The 16,428-nt window shown below is 42.1% G+C and overlaps 1 protein-coding gene across 3 annotated transcripts in view; it reads right to left on the minus strand.

Moving 5' to 3' along the window:
- The window catches only part of NAP1L1 (nucleosome assembly protein 1 like 1), a 50,262-nt gene that overhangs the window by 25,737 nt on the left and 8,097 nt on the right, over positions 1–16,428 (minus strand). For all 3 annotated transcript variants that reach the window (XM_073560002.1, XM_073560001.1, XM_073560003.1), the window contains exons 2-4: positions 15,977–16,012; positions 13,427–13,512; positions 6,121–6,223 (exon numbers count right to left, since the gene is read on the minus strand). In XM_073560002.1, the coding sequence (XP_073416103.1) occupies positions 6,121–6,223; positions 13,427–13,512; positions 15,977–15,993 (206 nt within the window). In that variant the 5' untranslated portion in view covers positions 15,994–16,012. The remainder of the gene's footprint in view (positions 1–6,120; positions 6,224–13,426; positions 13,513–15,976; positions 16,013–16,428) is intronic.

The raw sequence follows: 16,428 nt of genomic DNA on the forward strand, positions 1-16,428 counted from the left end.
AGCGATCAGCACCAGCGAGGACAAGTGCGCGTCGCTGTGTACCTTAGTTACCAGCGCGCTGGTGCAGGGAACTGGTAACTAAGGTAAACAGCAGGTTTCTAAGCGCCACTTAGGCGTCACACACAGCGATCTCGCTGTTGCGTCACAAAACCTGTGACTCAGCAGCGATCTCGCTAATGAGATAGCTGCGTGTGACGAGGGTTTCACAGTAGTTACACCTAAGGTTTGAACGCACAGGATGTAGAAGTGTTCATGTGTTAATTTAGGGTCTTAACTAGAAACATGACAAATCAGGTAAGGCTTAAAATTCACCATTAACCCTTTAGTGTTGATCAGCATACATGAATGGCAGCTATGTGCCATCACGAAGAGGAGTGTGCTCAAGAGCCAAGCACAGATTCTGGCTGTGATAAGATATCCAGCACCCAACAGTACCTGATGCAATCGGAGTTGGCGCTGATTACAAGTGTAAGTTCTTAAATGCTACCATGGAGCACAATGGTAGAACGTAAGCCAAGATGGCAAGTGGTACGTCTGAAGCCACCAAAACCGAGTGATGTGGTGATTGGTTGCCATAGGCCTTCTGACAGAACACACTACAGGTGCTTGTCACATAATTGGAAAAATTAAAGAGTTATTCAGTTCTTCAAAATAATTAAAACTCATCATATACAGTCATTACACAGAGTGATCTATTTCAGGTGTTTATTTCTGTTAGTGTGGATGATTATGGCTTACAGCCAATGAAATCCCGAAAGTCATTATTTCAGTAAGTTAGAATACTTTATACCACCAGCATGAAAAATGATTTTAAAATATGAAATGTTGGGCTACTGAAGTGTATATTCAGTAAATGCACTCAATACTTGGTCGGGGCTCCTTTCGAACCAATTACTGCATCAATGTGGCGCTGCATGGAGGCGATCAGCCTGTGGTACTGCTGAGGTGTTATGGAAGCCCAGGTTGCTTTAATAGCAGTCTTCAGCTCGTCCGCGCATTGTTGGTCTGGTGTCCATCTTTCTCTTGACAATACCCCATAGATTCTCTATGGGGTTACAGTCAGGAGAGTTTGCTGGCCAATCAAGCACAGTGATACTGTTTGAAAACCAGGTATTGGTACTTTTGGGTTTGGCAGTGAGGACAGGTGCCAAGTCCTGCTGGAGAATGAAATTTCCATCTCCAAAAATCTTGTTGGTAGAGGGAAGCACGAAGTGCTCTAAAATTTCCTGGTAGACGGCTGCGCTGACTTTGGTCTTGATAAAACAGTGGACCTACACCAGCAGATGACATGTCTTCCGAAACCATAACTGTGGAAACTTCCCCACTAGACCTCAAGCAGCTTGGATTGTGTACCTCTTGACTCTTCCTCCAGACTCTGGGACCTGGATTTCCAAATGAAATGCAAGATTTACTTTCACATGAACACACCTTGGACACTGAGCAACAGTCCAGTTCTTTTTCTCCTTGCCCCAGGTAAGACTCTTATGGCATTGTCTATTGGTCACGAGTGGCTTGACACAAGGAATGCAACACTTGTTGCCCATATCCTGGATACATACTTTTGTGGCCTTACCCTGCTTGTGGAGTGTGTCAATAATGGCATTCTTGACAGATATCAAGCCAGCAGTCTTCCCCATGATTGAGGAGCCTACTGAAACAAACTAAGTGACCTTTTCAAACACTTAGGAAGCCTTTGCCGGTGTTTTTTATTCTAATTTACTGAGATATTTATTTGAAGATTATGGCTTTCAGCCAATAAAAAACCAACATTAACAGAATTAAACACATGAAATAGATCACTGTTTGTAATGACTAATAAACAAGTTTCACTTTTTGAATTCAACTGAAAAATTCAGTTTTTGATTATATTCTAATTTTGTGAGAAGCACCTGTATATGGGAAAATAAAGTGTCATTCTAAACTAACTCATCTTGTAAAAACAAACCGATCACTTAATTTGCGTTTCTTTAAACTGTAGGAAGCATAAGGGTACTGTTACATTTAGCGATGCACCAGCGATTCCGACCACGATACGTCAGGATCGCTGGTGCATCGCTAAATGGTTGCTAGTGAGCTGCCAAACAAGGAGACCTCGCCAACGACATAGCAGGGGTCGGGGGTTGTTACTTACCTGTCAGACGCGGCGACGAAGACGTCCTCCCGCCCGTGTCCACGCGTCGCTAGTCGGCGCCAGCAGGAAGTGGCCGACGAGAAACGGTCCAGGACGTTCTCGCGCTATCAGATTACCTCCGACCGGCTCCCCCGCTGGTTATCACACATAGCAATATCGCTGCTGCGTCACAAAATCGGTGACATTAGCGATATCGCTAGCGATCTCAGTGTGTAACGGAGGCTTTAGGCTACGTGCCCACATATGCAGAAAATTTCTGCATGAAAACTGGACTCCTTCCCAGATACATAGAAAATAGCTAAAAACGCGGACTTTTCCGCAAAATTAATGCGCATGCTTCGTTTACCGCAAAGCTTTTTTTCGTGGAAAAAAATATGCACTAAGTGCAAAATGCATTAAAATGAATGGGATGCTTCTTTTGAGCGATTTTAAGTGTTTTTTTTCCCAGTAAAAACGCTTAACACGAAAAAAATGCTTACGTGGGCAGCGCCTAAATCTTAGCCTGGCAGCACTATTGCAACCAGGCATGTTTTTTCTGTTAAACACACTGGCATCTCAGAAGACAGCCTTAGGTTTTGTTCACAAGTTGCCTTTTTTTAAATTCAAATTTTAAAGCCACGTTTTACACCAGCAGCAAATGCTAGGAGATTTCAGAAATTTCACACACACACACACACACACACACACTGGGTTTTCTCCTGACTCATTTGGAAAACTGCAGCATGTCACTTTCAGAGTTTTGTTTCACGCATAAATAGGCAAGTGCATAAACCACAGGTACCAAAATTTGCTGCATTTTTGGTGCAAACACGTTAAGGAAGCTGCATCATGATTTTTGGGGGGCATTAAACTTATCAGCATGCATAAGAGGCAGCAAATAAGCAGCAAAGCCTGCTTTTTGTAAGCAGTTTTTTTTTTAATGCCAAGAGATAAAGTTTTGCATGAAGTAAAAAAAAAAACGCAGCAAAACCAGTGTTAACATGGCCTAAGGGTGTGTGCATACGTTAAGTATCTGAAGCAGAAATTTCAGCATCTCTTGACAGGAAGAAAAAAAAAAAAAAAAAAAAAAAAAAGTGTAAAATATGCATATTTTCTACATGCATTTTTGTTGTAGATTTTTACCCACTCACTAGTATGGATGAAATCTGCAGCAAAAATGTTGGGGGGTAGGAAACACCCCATGGACCCATCTGGGAGAGATTAGAAGAGTCAGACATGTCAATCACATGGGGCATGGAAAAGCCAAGTCTCTGCTGTGTTAGTACATAGGTAGAAATCTGTAACTCAGCTGAAGCAAGGCTCCTCTAGTCTCTCCTGGACGCATCTTTAAACATACCTGGCTGCAAGCATGCAGAAAGTCTTCAATTCACCCTACCAACTGCTGAGGCAGCAGGAATTCAGTGGCAGGTTCCCTTTAAAGGTTTGCACCAAGTGTAAAAAGTTAAACCCAACACTAATGGAGGATCAGACCACTGGAGTCCAACATATCCTGAGAACAGGGTGAGGCAGTTTACCATCTGAATAGAGTTGGAGAATGTGCACCACAGCTTCATTTATTCTCCATGAGAAAAAACAAATCTTTAAATAATGCATCAGAATAAATAGAGCAAGCACTGCAGACCCAGTTTAAGATCAGTTCGGATTCTTACAGTCTGATCCAGGGAGTTAAGTTATCCCATATTTTACAATTTTAGCAGAGGACTTTTCACCAAAACTCTTGTTCAGCTGGACGCAAGATGCAATAGTGGCTGCAAAGTGGAACAAAACTAATTTCACCTCCCCATTGCTGAGATATTAGCAAAGTATTTAGCACCTAATGATTTAACCCCTTAGAGACCTTGCCCCTTTTCATTTTAGCATTTGTTTTTTCGCTCACCTCCTTCCCAGAGCCATAACTTATTTTTCCATCAATATGGCCATGTGAGTGCTTGTTTTTTGCAGGACAAGTTGTACTTTTGAACGACACCATTGGTTTTAACATATCATGCTTAAACTGACCTGCCATTATGATTTTCCAGGTTATTACAGTTATTACAAGTTCACAGACACTTGTCTAGTTTCTTTTTTAAGTGGTGAGAAATAAACCAAAGTTTAAAAAAAAAAAAAAAAAAAAAAAAAGAGAAAAAAAAAGGAATCCTGGCATTTTGACTTCTCGCTACGCCGTTTAGCGATCAGGTTAATTCTTTTTTATATTGATAGATCAGGAGATGTTTTATTTTGAAGGGGGTGAAAGGGAAGGCGATTTGAACTTTTACATTTATTTAAAAAAAAATTCAGTTTTGGCATGCATCAATAGTCTTCATGGGAGACTAGAAGCGGTCATAACAAAATCTTCTACATACAGGTAATGATCAAATCACCTGTATGAAGCAGATTTGTTGACTTGCTATGCACGCCGACCACCAGGTGGCACTCATAGCTATCCGGCAGCAACAGCCATAGAGGTCTCCAGGAGACCTCTGGTTGTCATGCCAACCTATCAGTGACCCATGATCACGTGACCAGGGAGGGGATGGTTTACCGATAAGCAGATTTCCAGCCTAATGGCCAGAAGTGAGCTTTAAATGCTGCTGTCAGTTTGACAGCGATATTTAACGGGTTAATAGCCACAGGTGGATCACGACTTCACCTGCGGCGGTTCCGGGCACATGTCAGCTGTTCAAAACAGCTGATATGTGCTGGGAAAGATGTGGGCTCAACGCCAGAGCCCACATCAACAAGGGGAGAAGGTTTTAAACAGGTTTTAAATAGGGGTAGGTGGGGTGTACTACAAGCAACTTCAACATACATGCTTTCAATGAAAACACTCGACTACTAGTGCATCTGCAATTTTGATGTGAAAAATATTCTGCTCTGCAACCACTATTACATCAAAATGTCCAGCTCAACATGAAAAGCGTGGTGAAAGGTTGGCCGCTAAAAGTGCAAAGTATTGGAAAAAAAAAAAAAAAAAAAAAAAAAAGGTCCTGTCCAGGCAAGAGAAATATTTATGGCTTGTTTCCTGCAGACTGAAGCCCGATCTCCTAGGAAAGGACAGCAGCACCTACAAGTTCTTTGCCATGTTGCAATGTAGCTTGGAAGCTCTGCTCTGAAGCTAGCCACATGGCTGAAAGCAGCCAGCTCCAGTGCCCTCATGTTCCTCCGATGCTGCGGAGGCAAAGCAGTTTCTGCTTAAAACAGACAGTTCTGCCTAGAGGCACGACCATGCTGCTGGTCTGAACTGTCAAGAGTGCATCATCCCATGCGAGGCAAAGGATTAGGCTACTTTCACACATCAGGTTTTCGGCGTCAGGCGCGATCCGGCGTCGTGCCGAAACGCCGGATCCGGCAAATGTTTCGTAAAACCGGATGTGACGGATCCGGTTTTCTGCCGGATCCGTCTTTTTCTTGACAGACAAAACCGGATCCGTCTCATCCGGTTCATCCGTTTTTCGACGGATTACGCCGGATCCGGTTTTTAAAATTGACCCTTGTGGCCTTCCGAACGGGATTGGCTACTGGAAAACTATATATAGCATGTTCCTACAGCCCTTCTTTGACAGGTTGTAGTGGGCAGAGCTACTGAGCATGCTCAGACCCAAAAAACCGGATCCGGCCACCGGATCCGGCGCATTGCGGCGCTCATAGGCTTTCATTGTGTGAAAAAGCCGGACGCGCCGGATCCGGCGTGTCCGGCTTTTACGCCGGAGACAAAAAACGTTACAGTCTCCGTTTTTTCCAGACGCCGGATCGCGTCACATTGTCGGATCCGGCGAAAATCGGATGAAACGCATGGCCATCCGGCGCGATCCGGCGCAAATGCAAGTCAATGGGGGGGAAAACCGGATCCGGCATTGCATTTCGCCGGATCCTGTTTCTGTCAAAAGCGCCGGATCGCGCCTGACGGCGAAAACCTGATGTGTGAAAGAGGCCTTAAAGCAATCGAACAGCAAGCTGAGAAAAATGAGGCCAAACCAAGTCTTCTGTACCTTCACAGCTTGCAGGCTTACCTTTCAATGTATCCTGTAGGAGTACCTACGAGGTCATCTAACCTTTCTTGCAGTGCAGCTAGAATTTGGGGATTCTGCATCATTTGTGCAGTCAATTGCCTGGCTAGAAAAACAAAAAAAAAAAAAAAAAGCAAAAAAAAAAGTGGATTTTACTTACAACCTATAACACATTTCAACAAGTCTCTAAAAACCACATAATCACTGCAGTAATCTTTTCATTTGCAAGAGTTCCCTCAACACCAATCGTATCATCCTGCAGCCAGTTTCTAGAAGTTATAGAAGTGATGCTGCAGATTTGGACCAGAAAAGAAAAAAAAAAAAAAAGTATAAAAAAAAAAAAAGTGTGGGGGGGGGACATTGATCACTCAAACCCCTTCACATCTGAGACAGTTTTTCACCTTCCTGACCAGGCCAATTTTACAATTCTGACCAGTGTCACCTTATGCAGTCACTCTAGAACACAAAGGTTCCCACTGATTCGGAGAATGTTTTTTCGCGACATTGTAGCTACCACTACCATGAAGTGCATTTCTTCAATGTAACTTGCATTTAATTAGTGAAAAGGGCAAAAATTTTGCAGTTTTCAAACATTACATTTTTATGCCTTTAAAACAGTTGTGGGAAATGTTCTTAAACTATTGCATGACATGTCTACTTTACATCAGCATAATTTTTAAACTTTTTTTAATATGCAATTATAAGGGTTAAATGTTGACCAGCCATTTTTCATTTCTACAACAACAAAAAAAAAAAAAAAAAAAAAATTTAACACCATTCTAAAAACTGCATCCTTCAAGGTGCTCAATAAGTTTAACTTTTCAGGTGCTTCACAGGAATTAATGGAATATGGGGGGGGGGAATATCACTTCACAAAGGAATTTTAGACCCAACTTTTTATTTTCATAAGGTAAACAGAAGTGGATCCAAAAATTAGTTGTACAGTTTCTCCTGAGTACGGCAGTACCCCATATGTGAAGGAAAACTGCTGTTTAACCCCTTCACCCCCAAGGGTGGTTTGCACGTTCATGACCGGGCCAATTTTTACAATTCTGACCACTACCTTTACGAGGTCATAACTCTGGAACGCTTCCATGGATCCCGGTGATTCTGACATTGTTTTCTAGTGACATATTGTACTTCATGTTAGTGGTAAAATTTCATTCAAATAACTTGCGTTTGTGAGAAAAATGGAAATTTGGCGAAAATTTCGCAATTTTCCAACTTTGAATTTTTATGCCCTTAAATCAGAGATATGGCACACAAAACTTGATAACTAACATTTCCCACGTTTACTTTACATCAGCACAATTTTGGAACCAAAATTTTTTTTTGTTAGGAAGTTATAAGGGTTAAAAGTTGACCAGCGATTTCTCATTTTTACAACACCATTTTAATTTTAGGACCACATCACATTTGAAGCCACTTTGAGGGGTCTATATGATAGAACATACCCAAATACCCAAAAGTGACACCATTCTAAAAACTGCACCCCTTAGGCTGTGTGCACACGCTGCGGATTTTGCTGCGGTGTACAGTACCATGATTCCCTATGGGAATCAAAAACCGCAGTGCAGACGGTGCGGAATTTTCCGCGCGGATTATCTGCGGTTTTCAATCCGCAGAAAGAATTGACATGTCAATTCTTTCTGCGGATTCTCCTGCGGTTTGCCATCTCCTCCATTGAGGAGATGAAAAACCGCAGGGCAAAACCGCAGAGCAATCCGCAGGTAAAACCGCAGGTCTTTTGACCTGCGGTTTCACCTGCGGATTTTACAAAATCCGCACATAATCCGCAGCGTGTGCACACAGCCTTATAGTGCTCAAAACCACATTCAAGAAGTTTATTGACCCTTTAGGTGCGTCACAGGAATTTTTTTGAATATTTAAAAAAAAAAAAAAAAAAAAAAAAAAAAAAAAAAAAAAAAAATGAACATCTAACTTTTTTTCATAAAAAAAATAATTCAGGTTCAATTTTTTTTATTTTACCAAGGGTAACAGGAGAAATTGGACTGTAAAAGTTATTGTGCAATTTGTCCTGAGTACGCAGATACCTGATATGTGGGGGGGGGGGAACGACTGTTTCAGCGCATGGCAGAGCTCAGAATGGAAGGAGCGCCGTTTGACTTTTTCAATGCAAAATTGGCTGGAATTCAGATTGGACGCCATGTCACGTTTGGAGAGTCCCTGATGTACCTAAACAGTGGAAACCCCCTACAAGTGACCCCATTTTGGAAACTAGACCCCCCAAGGAACTTATCTAGATATGTGGTGAGAACTTTGAACCCACAAGGGCTTTACAAAAGTTTATAATGTACAGCGGTACAATTAAAAAATCATTTTTTCCACAAAAATGATCTTTTCACCCCAATTTTTATTTTCCCAAGGGTAACAGGACCCTAAAAGTTATTGTGCAATTTGTCCTGAGTACGCTGATACCCCACATGTGGGGGTAAACCACTATTTGGGCGCATGGCAGAGCTCGGAAGGGAAGCAGCGCCATTTGACGTTTTTGGCTGGAATTGAGATCCGACACCATGTCGCGTTTGGAAAACCCCTGATGTACCAAAACAGTGGAATCCCCCCACAAATGACACCATTTTGGAAACTAGACCCCCTAAGGAACTTATCTAGATGTGTGGTGAGCACTTTGACCCCCCCAGTGCTTCACAGAAGTTTATAACACCCGGGCGTGAAAATAAAAAATTCGTATTTTTTCCACAAACATTATCTTTTAGTCACCATTTTTTTATTTTCCCAAGGGTACCAGGAGAAATTGGACCTTAAAAGTTGTTGTCCAATTTGTCCTGAGTATGCCGATACCCCATATGTGGGAGAAAACTACTGTATGGGCACACGTCGGGGCTCGGAAGGGAAGTAGTGACGTTTTGGAATGCAGACTTTGATGGAATGGTCTGCGGGTGTCATGTGCGTTTGGAGAGCCCCTGATGTACCTAAACTATTGAAACTCCCCACAAGTGACCCCATTTTGGACACTAGACCCCCCACGGAACTTATCTAGATGTGTGGTGAGCACTTTGAACCCCCAAGTGCTTCACAGAAGTTTATAACACTCGGACGTGAAAGTGAAAAAAAATCATTTTTTTTCCACAAAAATGATATTTTTGCCCCCAATTTTTTATTTTCCTAAGGGTAACAGGAGAAATTGGACCCCAAAAATTGTTTTGCAATTTGTCCTGAGTAGGCTGATACCCTACATGTGGGGGTAAAACACTGTATGGGCGCATGGCAGAGTTGGAAGGGAAGGAGCACCATTTGACTTTTTCAACTCAGAATTGGCTGGAATTGAGATCAGACACCATGTTGCATTTGGAGAGCCCCTGATGTGCCCAAACAGTGGACACCCCCAATTCTAACTCCAACCCGAACCCCAACATGCCCCTAGCCCTAACCCTAACCCTACCCTAACCCTACTGGAAATAAATACATTTTTTTTATTTTATTATTTTTCCCTAACTAAGGGGGTGATAACGGGGGGGGGGATTGATTTACTATTTATAGCGGTTTTTATTTTTGGCAGCTGTCGCACGCTAAAAGACGCTTTTTATTGCAAAAATAGTTTTTGCATCACCACATATTGAGAGCTATAATTTTTCCGTATTTTGACCCACCGGGTCATGTGAGGTCTTATTTTTTGCGGGACAAGTTGACGTTTTTATTGGTACCATTTTCGGGCATGTGAAATTTTTTGATCGCTTTTTATTCCGATTTTTGGGACGCAGAATGAAGAAAAACCAGCGTTTCATGAATTTCTTTTGGGGGGGGTGCGTTTACACCGTTCCGCGTGCGGTAAAATTGATAAAGCGGTTTTATTCTTCAGGTCAGTACGGTTACAGCGATACCTCATTTAGGTCTTTTTTTATGTTTTTGTCGGTTTTATGCAATGAAAACTATTTCATATAAAAATTATTTTTGCATCCCTTTATTGTGCGAGCTATAACTTTATTTTTTCGCTGATGATGCTGTGTGGCGGCTCGTTTTTTGCGGGACAAGATGACGTTTTCAGCGGTACCATGGATATTTATATGCGTCTTTTTGATCGCGCGTTATTACACTTTGTTTGGCAGTATGATAATAAATTATTATTTTTTGCTTTGTTTTTTATTTATTTTTTAAGGGGTTCGCTAAAGGGGTTAACTAATGGGACAGTTTTATAGGGCGGGTCGTTACAGACGCGGCGATACCCAATATGTGTACTTTTATTGTTTTTTTATTATTTCCAAAAAATGGATTTATTGGGGGAATATTTTTTTCTTCTAATTTATTTGGCGATTTTTTTTTTAATTATTTTTACACTTTTTTTTTTTTTTTTTTACTTTATTAAATAGTCCCAGGTGGGACATCACTGTCCTGTGACAGATCGCTGATCTGTCACATCACAGATCACTGTGACAGATCAGCGATCTGACACAGGCACTGCAGAAGGCTTCCTCATGCCTGCGCTTTGCAGGCACTGAGGAAGCCAGCTTCCTCAGGCCCCCGTTGCCATCTTGGATTCGGGGGCCTGGAGGAAAGGAGTCCCCCGCAGCAGCGCTGCACATTGCGCTGCCGTGGGGGGCTCAGGGAAGCACGGAGGGAGCCCCCTCCCTGCCGATGCTTCCCTTTAACTCCCGGTACACCGCGATCATATTTGATCGCGGTGTGCAAGGGGTTAACGTGTCGGGTGCGGTCCGTGACCGCCCCTGACACATTGTGCCGGGTGTCAGCTGTGATAATCAGCTGACACCCGGCCGCGATCAGCGGCGCTCACCACGTGGGCGCCGCTGATCGCGCCCGACGTACTATCCCGTCCATGGGCATAGGGGCCCAGGTCCCATGGACGGGATATACCGTCGGATGTCGGGAAGGGGTTAAGCACATGGCAGGGCTTAGAAGGGGAGGAGCGTCATTTGACTTTTGGACGCAAGATGTGCTGGAATCATTAGCGAACAGCATGTCGCATTTGGAGAGCCCCTGGAGGTGCCTAAACAGAGGAACCCCCCCCCCCCACAAAAGACCCCTCAGGGAACTTATCTAGATGTGTGGTGAGCATTATACCCATTTGGGATTTTTATCTACAGGTGTATTGACTATTTTGACTCCATGGACATTTCCAGAAACAAGCAGTGGATGATGTCAAATGAAAATTGCAAACTGCAGTTGTTGAGCCCAGCTTGTGCTTCTGGAGACATGCACCCATAAATTAGGCAGACTCATCGCTACAGAAATGCCAAACATGGTTTAGGAACACCGTGGGGCTCAGAAAGGGAAGGGCATTTGGAAGAGCAGAATTTACTGAATTTCTTTTGGGGAGCAAGGAACTATAGAGATTTTCCAGAGCCTTTGTACTACGGATAGTGTGGAAAAATAATATATATATATATATATATATATATATATATATATATATATATATATAATCAGATAATAGACCTGAGTGAAGACTTGCCATTTCTGTGGATGGATTCGAAACTTTTGTTGGGAACAATTTACATAACATTTACAATCTCCTTTATCCAGAGTTCTACACTGAGCGATTTGGGGTTTCCATCTAAATCTCAGTGATGTGATTCAGATGAAACACATGAGGGAGCCACTCACTATAATGAGGCTGCAGGATTGCTCTGGATTTAGTCTGTTCAGCCATTTTCAGAAGTGCATAAAGTTGTGGTGAACCACGATTTCATGCATGCCTAAAGACAGACACCCCCCAGATCATAGGCCAGACTGTGTCCACATCTGCCTCATTACAGGAAATCTTCCACTAGGTGTGTACACAGAAACCCAATGTAAGCGCTCAGCACAGAGGGCAGGATAAATGTGAGCCGAGCCTTACTGCAATCTTTGGGAGGCAGAATGGAGATAGGAAAAAAAAGAAAAAAAAAGTGAATAGGTTTTACTTTTTTTTTTTTTTTTACACCGTTTCTGGTGTGGTAAAAGTTAGACTATTCTTTGGGTCAGTGCGATTACAGCAATGCCAGATTTACATTGTTTTTGTTGCATTTTTGGTTTTTCCATATTTCGGTTGACAAAGTAATTTGAGGGCTTCAGTTTAGCGGGAAATTGACATTTTTATTGGTACCATTTTCAGGCACATGACTTTTTGATCGCTTTCATGCTGATTTTTGGGAGGCAGAATGAACAAAAACAGCAAGTCAGAAGTTGTTTTTTTTTGGGGGGGGGGGTTTGTATGCCGTTCCATGTATGGTAAAATTGATAAGGCAGCTTTATTCTTCGGGTCAGTATGATTAAGAGATACCCCATTTATATAGTTTTTTACGTTTTTGCACTTACACAAAAACTATTTTATAGAAAAAAAAGATTTTTCCATAGCTTTATTTTGACAGCTATAACTATTTTTCCAGTGACAGAGGCTTGTTTTTTTGCTGACAAGATGTTTTCAAAGATACCATTTTTATTTACATTTGTTGTTTGATTGCGTTTTATTCCGTTTATTGTTCTTAGGTATGATTGTCAAAAAAAAAAAAAAAAGAAAAAAAAAAAGCATTTTTTTTGCCTGTGTTCACTTAAGAACTTAACTAGTGGGACGGTTTTATAGGTCAGGTCACTCCGGACGCCGTGATATAAAATGTGTACAATTTTTTGTATTTACATAATAATGTATTAAATGTAATAATATTTCCTTTTGTTTTTACTATTTTTTTAACATTGTCCCAGGATGGGACATCAACTCTACACTGAGATCTCTGGTCTGATGCTTCTGCTTTGCAGACAGTTCACCAATCTCTGGGTGACCAAGTGGCTTTCAGCTCTGGGTCACCATGAAGACCATCAGCAATAAGTGATTGCAATCGCGCTGTGCCAATGGGAGCAGAGGAAGCTCCCTACCTCTGCAATACTGCTGTCCTTATTGACAGCAGCAGACAGGTTAAATGCTCCCGATCAGTGCTAGCACCGAACGTGGGCATTGCTGATGGGTAGAGAGCAGACAGCTGTGTTTGATCGCAGTGGCTCTCAGCGTGAACCAAGCGCGATCATCACGCTGTATGTATATACACAATTTGTGGGAACGCAGCTCCCAAAGCACTGCGTATATATACGGTGCATGCCAGGAAGAGGTTAAATCGCATGCATGAACATACCTGAACGTGTGCTTGGTTGGGAACGAATGGGCCAGTCTTGAACTGGTTAAAGTAATCTTCCATGCAACATGTCTTCAAATCCATTGAACCATTGAAAGTATTGCTCAAAAAGGTTCACAAGTGCCAGACCCATATAAACAGATGATCCATATAGTGTTAATTAATGACAGTTCTGTTGGTTTGACCTAATCAAGCTCAATCAATACCTTTGATGCTAGGATCTTCTGACGTCTCCTCCTCTTCAACTTCTTCCACATCTTCCATCTCTTGCTGGTCAAACTCTTGGTCTTTGCTGAAAAAACAAGTTACCAAAACAACTTTTAAAGTGGGTGTTGGGGTACATGCACACGTTAAGTAGTTGGTGGAGAAGTGTCTACATCTCTTTGCAGGAAGAACAGTAAAATGTACTTTATGCTTTTCCCTCCAATCATTAGGATGGGTGAAATCTGCAGCAAAAACTTATATCTACAGCATGTCAGGTATCCAAGTCTGCAAGTCAAAAATAAGCAATGTGTTCATGAGAGGTCAGGATTCTCATTTTCCTGGCATTAGGAAATACTTCATGTTTTGTTACAAATGTGGAAAAAAAAAAAAAAAAAAAAAAACAACAAATGTGGCAAATCTGCAACATGAGCACAGGCCCTTAATTGGGTTAACTGCTTTTGGGCACCTACTCACTTCAAAGTTGTGCAATGGTCTGACCAAATAGGGTCAACATGAATGCAGGAGAATTAAAATAGAGCAAGGATAACAAAGTTACCACTTTAAATGCCATTACCAGTTCAAAAATGTATGCAAGATGTGCCACTTCTGTACCCATAATTCTTTTTCACTGCTCTTGGCCATTTCATATATTAGGGTACCGTTACACATAGCGATGCACCAGCAATCCCGACAACGATATGGATCACTGGTGCATCGCTAAGTGGTCGCTAGTGAGCTGCCACACAGGCAGATCTCACCAGCGACATCGCAGGGGTCGCTACTTACCTGTCAGATGCGGCGATCCTGACGTCCTCCCGCCCGCATCCACGCGTCGCTCGTCGTCACAGCAGGAAGCTGATGACGAGAAATGGTCCAGGCCCTTCTCACGCGACCAGCGATAACCAGCGGGGGAGTCGGTCGGAGGCAAGTTTCACATGTAGCGATATCGCTAGCAATATCGCTGGTACGTCACAAAATCGGTGACTTTACAGCAATATTTCTAGCGATATCGCAGAGTGTAATGGGGGCTTTAGAGGGGCACTAAATGGACAAAACTTGCTCTGAGCAGGGTGAGGGGTTGATGCAAACATCTGTACGTTGTCACTGTGACCAACAGTAGTAGTAGTGCCAATATTTATAGCCCAGCCCACACCTCTGACAGTTGATATTCCCCTTTAGGTTTACATAACAGAATAGGCACCCATATCAACCCATTCCCATAAGATCAAATGATACTGGAGTTTGTCCCTTTTTTGGGATTAATTTCTTAATGACTGAGCTTTTTCTGGTTTTCAGTTTTCGTTCCCCTTCTTTCCAGAGCCATAACTTTTTTTTATTTTTCAGTCAATATGGCCACGAGGGCTTTTTTTTGCAAGATGAGTTGTACTTTTTAACAATACCATTGGTTTTACCATGTCATGTAACAGAAAACAGGAAAAAAAATTCCAAGTGTGGTGAAAGTGCAAAAAAAGGGCAATCCCACAACTTTTGTTTGGCTTTTTTTGCTAGGTTCACTAAATGCTAAAGCTGACCTGCCATTGTGATTCTCCAGGTCATTACCAGTTCATAGACACCAAACATGTCTAGGTTCTTTATCCAAGTGGTGAAAAAAAAAAAAGATTCCATTATTGCGCCACTTTCCAATACCCGTAGAGTCTCCTTTTTTGTGATCTTGGGTTGGTTGAAAGGCTTATTTTTTGCACATCGAGCTGACGTTTTTAATTATACCACTTTTGTGCAGATATGCTCTTTTGATCGCCCGTTATTGCATTTTAATGCAATGTTGCAGTGACAAAAAAAAAAAAAGGAATTCTGTTGTTTTGATTTTCTCACTACGCCGTTTGGCGATGAGGTTAATCCTTTTTTTCCTGATAAATTGGGCGTTTCTGAACACAATACCATATTTGTTTTATTTTGAGTGGGGCGATTTGAACTTTTTCTCATTTTTTTTTTTTTTTTTTTTTTTAAACACTTTTTTTACTTTTGGCATGCTTTAATAGCCTAGAAGCATCCACTACTGGATTGGCTCTGCTATATAGAGATGATGCACAAATCACCTCTATGTAGCCGAATTACAGCATTGCTATGAGCACTGACCACAGGGTGGCGCTCATAGCAATACATCAACCAGAGGTTTCCAGGAGACCTCTGTGATGGCAACACATCGCTGACCCTCGATCATGTGACGGGGGCAGCGATGCGCTCATTTCCAGTCCGTTGGCCAGAAGTGCTTGTTATATGCCGCTTTCAGCGTTTGACAGCAGCATTTAACGAGTTAATAGGCGAGGGCGGATCGAGATTCCGCTTGCACCTACTGCGGGCACATGTCAGCTGTTGAAAATAGCTGACATGTTGCGTCTTTGAGGTGGGCTCACTGCCAGAGCCCGCCTCAAAGCAGGGGATACTGCAAGCTGACTATTCCGTCAGCTGGCAGTAAGGGGTTAATCCATCACCCAATAAAGTCACATGTTCACAACCCCTTTAAAGCTAACCAAATCAGCTTAAATAAGCATATTCAGTACATATAGAAAAAAGAAATGGCAAATACTCACTTGTCTATGTTGGCCATTCTTCTCAGATTTTAACACCTAATAGGGGAGAAAATTCATCGTCATTTGTGACAAAGCAGTGTCCAAGGCAAAACATCTTTCTACACAAGTCAGTTTAGGACTTCAGACATAAAAAGAGTATGTGCCCACAATCCGGTATTGCTAAAATTTTAACACCATTTATACAGCATCAAAACACAGGCGCCAGTTGTTACAACATAGTGGATGGGATTTCTAGACATCCCATGTCCACTATGAATGTATGTGCACCTGCGGATCACCTGCAGAAACTGACATGCTGAGCATCTTTTGGATCTGCAGCATGTCAGTTTATCATGTGGAGACACTAGTCTCGGCAACAGATGTAATCAATAGAATCTATTGGATGCGGTAAATCCGCACAGTTCACTGAACATATGCCAATTTACCCATGTTCAATAGAACGCAGCATTTTG

Source organism: Dendrobates tinctorius, unplaced genomic scaffold (assembly GCF_039654945.1).
Source record: "Dendrobates tinctorius isolate UK_male_01 unplaced genomic scaffold, ASM3965494v1 ptg000290l, whole genome shotgun sequence".
NCBI classification, from domain to species: domain Eukaryota; kingdom Metazoa; phylum Chordata; class Amphibia; order Anura; family Dendrobatidae; genus Dendrobates; species Dendrobates tinctorius.